General features: G+C 43.5%; 2 protein-coding genes across 2 annotated transcripts; one reads left to right on the forward strand and one right to left on the reverse strand.

Annotated features, from left to right (window-relative positions):
* Positions 1 to 312: 312 nt before the first annotated feature.
* Positions 313 to 2,513, forward strand: DFFA (DNA fragmentation factor, 45kDa, alpha polypeptide; the record flags this gene model as incomplete). The annotated part of the gene is made up of 5 exons (XM_010085738.1): positions 313 to 474; positions 589 to 719; positions 961 to 1,150; positions 1,542 to 1,696; positions 2,296 to 2,513. Coding segments are annotated over 5 exons (842 nt in total), but the record flags the coding sequence as incomplete, so codon positions are not given.
* A 1,610-nt stretch (positions 2,514 to 4,123) lies between these two features.
* On the reverse strand, positions 4,124 to 5,746 carry APITD1 (apoptosis-inducing, TAF9-like domain 1; the record flags this gene model as incomplete). The annotated part of the gene is made up of 4 exons (XM_010085739.1): positions 4,124 to 4,279; positions 4,634 to 4,700; positions 5,317 to 5,350; positions 5,647 to 5,746. Coding segments are annotated over 4 exons (357 nt in total), but the record flags the coding sequence as incomplete, so codon positions are not given.
* Positions 5,747 to 5,749: the final 3 nt, after the last annotated feature.

Consider the following 5,749-nt stretch of genomic DNA (forward strand, 5'->3'; position numbering starts at 1 on the left):
GAGGTGGCGGAGCCGGCTCCGGTCCCGTGGAAGGGACAGAGGAGAGCGGGTCTGAGGGGGGGGAGCGAAGGGAGGGGGGGATCGTGACTGGAAGGAGTTTTAACTGAAATGCGATGTCCAGGTTTGCAGCAAGAACAGTAATTCCCGGAGGAGAAACTCCAGAGTATGAGCTGAAAAAGTGCAGAGCTGGCTGGAGACAGGTCCTGGGCTCTCGCCCGCGAGCTGCTTGTCTCTTGTGATGGGTGTAATAAAAAGGCAATGCCTGTATCTCTTTTATTATTTCATTAAGTTTTTTTTTCTTTTGTTCTGCAGCTCGTGGCGTTCTGGCTCTCGACAAGGCTGGGGAGCCCATCACCTTAGTCCTGGCAGAAGATGGCACCATTGTGGATGATGAAGATTACTTTTTGTGTCTGCCATCTAATACCAAGTTTGTGGCACTGGCCAAGAATGAGAAATGGTCCAGCAGGAGCTTAGGTACCGTGTGGAGGAGGGAGGATGGAAGGGGAGGGGGTTTGGAACACAGCTGTGAAGTTAGGCTGGCTCAGGTGGATCAGGAATGACCCGTGACACCGCTGACTCTTGTGCCAGACAGTGGGACAGCCTGGCTCTCAGAGTCCAGGGATGAAGTGGACAGTGGTGCGGAGAAGTGGAAGCAGCTGGCCAGGCAGCTGAAGGAGGACCTGTCTAATATCATCCTGATGTCTGAAGAAGACCTCCAGGTATGGGGCGGAAACCTCTCATTGCTCTCCTTAGCTCATCCATTTAGTAGATGGCAAAGAATAAGTAAACCAGATGTCAAGCTTAATTCAGCTGCTGCTGTTTGGCTGTGGTGCTAGCATCAATTTTCTCCTTGAGGGGAAACACTCCCAAGTGTGGAGGATGCTGTTTGTACTGTAATGAGGGTGGTAGAATGCGTTACTCCATCAGCCCACGTAACAGGAGCGCTCTCATTGTTTTAAGGTGCTTATTGATGTACCGCCTGCAGACCTGGCAGAAGAACTTGCCCAAAGTCAAACCAAAATCCAGGTATTGCAGGACACCCTGCAGCAGGCACTGGACAGACGAGAAGAGGAACGCCAGTCAAGACAGCTCCTGGAACTCTACCTCGAGGCCTTGAAAAATGAAGACAGTGTCTTAAGCAAAGTAGCAGGTAGGGAGCACGGGATGCTAGAAGGAGCTTTTCAGAGATGCCTGAATAGTTGAGTGGAACAAATAAGGCAGAGAGAAGGACTAGAGTGAGTCGCCTGCTGAGCAGCTATTAGTGGGGCTGATGTAATAGCTGGTGTAGTGCAAGAATTCTCTAACTGGGTAAGAGCAGGAGTCCTCACGCTGCTGGTCACATTTCTCACAAGGCCTGAAAGTAGAATACGCGGGGAAGAGCTTAAATCATGTAGTCATCCTTAACGTTATGGATTTCTTAAGTTAGCGGATGCACCTAGATAGAATGCAATTTTTTTTCATCCAAAAACCATCAAAGCAGTGCAGGACACTTCTCCTGTCCTGTGTTTGTCATGGGCTATAACAATTCTGCTGCTTTTCAGAGTCTGAGACTGTACGAAGAAAGGAGATGGATGTGGTTGACACCTGTACCAGCAGTACAGGCACTTCGGCCAAAACCACACTCAGTGACCAGATCCTCACTGCTCTGAAAGAGAAACCTGCTCCAGAGCTCTGCTTGGACAGTCAAGATCTAGAGGTGGGTGAGAACGGCATAACCATATTCTGGCAAATCTCTGCCTCTGGAGAGAGAGGTTATGTCCTTGCTTCTGGAGGCTCGAATGTCAATATAGTTCGGTCTCAAAGTGGTGAGATTTAATCTGTTTCTGTTCCTCAGTTAACATTACCCCTTGTCTGGTAATATCCAGTGGACGCTATTCCAAGTACTCTAGTCTGTCCTCTGAAAAGCCACAAAATAATTTTGGTTTTGATTTTTGCCAAATCAGAGTCAGATGACTTACCAGCAAGTTTTTTTAACTGCAGATGCATCTAGCAATATTTCTTTCATACATCCGATATAAAAATAAAAACAGTGTAAATAAACCCACAGTTTGGAAAGGAAAGTCTAGGTAAACTTTAACCATCACAAGGTGTGTTCTTGCTAATTCCCTGCTGTAGAAACTAAGTAACTGCTTTCTCTTCTTTTGAACATCTCAATATAACTTCAAGCTCTAAGTGCTGGTAGAATATTGAAAATATGCTAGCCCACAAGATAGATGATGTTCTCAATGTGGGCAGAGGGGTTAGTGGTGGAGGGGCACCAGCAGAACAGACTGTTGGAAACCTGTCTTGCTACAGCTGGTCTTGAAAGAAGACACAGAAGCCCTGGCCTCGGCTCTGAGATGGGACAAGCAGAAAGCTGAAGCTCTGCAGCAAGCCTGTGATCAGGAGCTCTCCAAGCGTCTACAACAAGTGCAGACTTTGCATTCCCTAAGGAGCACGTCAAGGGGCAAGAAAACACTACCCTGGGGAGACTGGCTTAGTTCAAAACGCAAAAAATAAGACTGTAGTGCCGCTTGCAATTTTTTTTTTTTTTTGTTGCATTAGAGTCCGTACAAAGAAAGATATATCCTGGGAGCCACAGTTTGCTTGTCATGCTGTGATCTGGCTACAGACAACTAAAATCTGTACATTGTGCTGAGGCTTAAACTCCTGTGGTGATTCAAATCATGTGTAACCAAAGGGATTTTGACCTTTTGCAGAATACTAAAACAATGGTATTGCTAAACACAGCATGTAAGGGTTCAGCTTTGAATACCTGGTTGGGAGCCAGAAGCTTCCATCCCATAATGATGGACCTAGCTTCTGAAACCCCAGGCAGTTTGCATACTCTGACCTCCCAGCATTTTCAACCTAAAGGATAGAAGACCTCTGTAAGACACTTTGAGGCACAGTTAATGACCAGGGCAGAGGGGTTAGCCAGCTGCTGCCTGGCTTCAAGCTCCAGCCTGGGATCTGGGAACTCGAATTATCATGCTAATTTAATCAGCTGAGGTAAATTCAAGGTCCTTTAACTTCTGTGCTTTTCTGGTAGGGAACTCCTGCTTCTTGGGTGCTGTGTAAGCACTAACTTGCAAAACACAGCAAAAGTGGAGATACTTGCTGTGTAAGGCTGTGGGGCAGAAGCCTTGTGTTGGGCCTGTCTGCATTACCCTCCTAATCATTAGTGTACTATCATGATGTATTAATTGGTTTATTTTTAAATGTGTTAAAGGATTTTTTTCTAATATCATTAAAACCTTTTTACCTTACTGTTGGACTAGTTTATTTCCACCAGCTGCTATGATTAAAGAATGAAGTAAATCATTACCTTAACGATAGAGGAAAAAGAAATTAAACACAGAAGTATTTAACCTGTCCAGAGTATTTAGTTCCTACTGGTGACACTGCACCAGAACTCTCATCTGGCACAACCTAGTTTTCTCTTGTGATAACTAGAAAATGTGTATGAAAAAAATCTGAAAAGTGAGCTGAAAGTGCTGAGAAAGTTTCAGTAGGTACAAACATTTTCTAGTATCATGCAAACCCCTCTAACATAACCTTAAATGGCACAGGATGCCAACTGATGCGTACTCTACAGCAGGGATGCAGGTGCTTCTGACCATGGCTCCAGAGCCACCTTACTACAGTAAAGTTTAGAAATGTACTGCAACTTACTGAAAGTGAAGCTTTCAATACACTGGCAGTATCACAGGTGAAAAATGATACAAAATGTTTTAATTGTCAAGACAAGAAGTGAGAGATACAGCTATTGAAACAAAAATAAAATATTCAAAATACCTAAACAAACATATCAAAAATGGAAGCAAGGAGGAAGTCAAACAATTACTGGAAAAACCAAGTAGCAGCATGGAGGGAGTTTGCACCTACTGAGATACTAAGGTCAGTGAGAATGTTCTGCTTTAAACTATTTAAAGGATTTTCTTTTTTATAACAGTAAGATACCTTTTTGTGAGCAATTAAGGCATTTTGGCTGTAAGCTTTTTTTTTTTTGGAACAAAAAAATCCAACTAAAAACCTAAAGATTTGTTACTGTTGCTAACTTGCAAGAAGAATCTCTAATAGGGCTAACTTTGGTTCCTCTAGGATAAGAGAAAATGACCAGAGACATTACTTAAAAGGTAAATCATGCCATGTTGGAATCTTCACTTTCAGTCACAGCTGTTTCGTGTTTCCCAGAAGTTCTCCCTCCCTTAGCTGCACTGGACTTCTTTTTCTTCTTCTCCTTTTGCTCCATGTTACTTGATGTGATCTCGTCACTCTTCTCAGTGATATACTTTAGCTGAGAACAATAAACAAAGTCATCCACTGAGGAACTTCATTTATTCATGAGAAAGTAGAGAGAAACGTTTAAGGGAAATTAACAGGGCAAATTCTTATTACAAAAAAGACAGACCCTCCAAAAAGACTGACAAACATTAAGTAGTTTTAATACTTGCATGAAGCCCTCAGTCAGCTGGATATCCTCAGGTACTGAAATGCCCTAGCAAGACTAGGATTTATAGATGTATGTTACATCCATCTCTAGAACTTAAGCAAATGTCGCTTCATCATCTATAGGCTTCATTGAAACGCTCTTAGGAATTAACCAATTGGTTTAAGAATACTGTGAGACAGAAAATACAGTGAATCTCACCAAAGAACTGCTCCTTCTAGCCAAAAGCTTCACATCTTCTGTAGTGATTGTACTTCGTTTTGCATGCCTGCATAAAATAGAAAATACCCCTTAATGCGTTTCCCAACACTGGTTTTAAGAGGCCATACAGCATCTAATGCAGAGCACTAACTAAAAGGGCTTAATAGGGACCCAGTAAACAAGCCTGTCTTTTCCAACTAAAATACACAAAAACCTGTTTTACAAGCTTGTATGTGTACATCTAAATTCCCACCGTAACAGTGGAATTTAGCAACCAGAACTTCAAGCACCACAGTTCCGTTCCCTCTTGCCAGTAGGTCACTGTGTTAAGTTTTTTACTCAGAAAACATTCCCTTACCTCCTTGGAGCAACCAGATGAAACACAGACATGCTGGTAAGCATCTGTCACTCCCAAACCGTCCAGTACTGCTATGTATCAATGAATGTGGTAATTATATACAGTCATTAATCTAAACAATCACTTGTACCAAGTAAATTAACTTCCAAGATCAGGAAGAACCTACAGGGGAATATCTATTTCCCAGCTTCACAGCCACTACTTAATCAGCCAACAGAACCCTTTACAACTTGGATTACCAGACATATTTTAAAGATTATCTAGTTAATGGAGCTGAACACAAAAAAATAAAGCCTTGGTAACAATCAAGGGTTGCAGTACCTACCTTGCAAACATTTCGAGGTCTTTTGCAAAGCTCTCTGGAGAAAACACAAACATTTTAACATGCTACTCGGAGTAGGAAGAGACACATAATACAGCTCTAGCTGCTGCAAAGGTGTAACCGCCAGTTATCCGCACCAGTTACAGGCAGGACCACGTTACTCCGTGCCCCACACACCATTTCCACGCACACTTAAATGCTTTCTCTAGGTCTGAAAAACAGAATCACTATTTCTTGCTCTTTTAAAAACGTAACGCAAGAAACAAGGCAGCAGTGGCACACGGGTCCAGGGCCGTTTGTCACAGCCCCCCTCCTCCAACACCCAGACTGTACCGCACTGCCTGAAGGTGATCTCCGCGATGGCCGCCACGGCTTGCTTGCTGAATTCCACGCCTTTGTCCTCCGCCACCTCCTGGCACAGGCCGCCGGCCGTGTA

Source organism: Pterocles gutturalis, unplaced genomic scaffold (genome assembly GCF_000699245.1).
Source record: "Pterocles gutturalis isolate BGI_N339 unplaced genomic scaffold, ASM69924v1 Scaffold22195, whole genome shotgun sequence".
Classification (NCBI taxonomy): Eukaryota; Metazoa; Chordata; class Aves; order Pterocliformes; family Pteroclidae; genus Pterocles; species Pterocles gutturalis.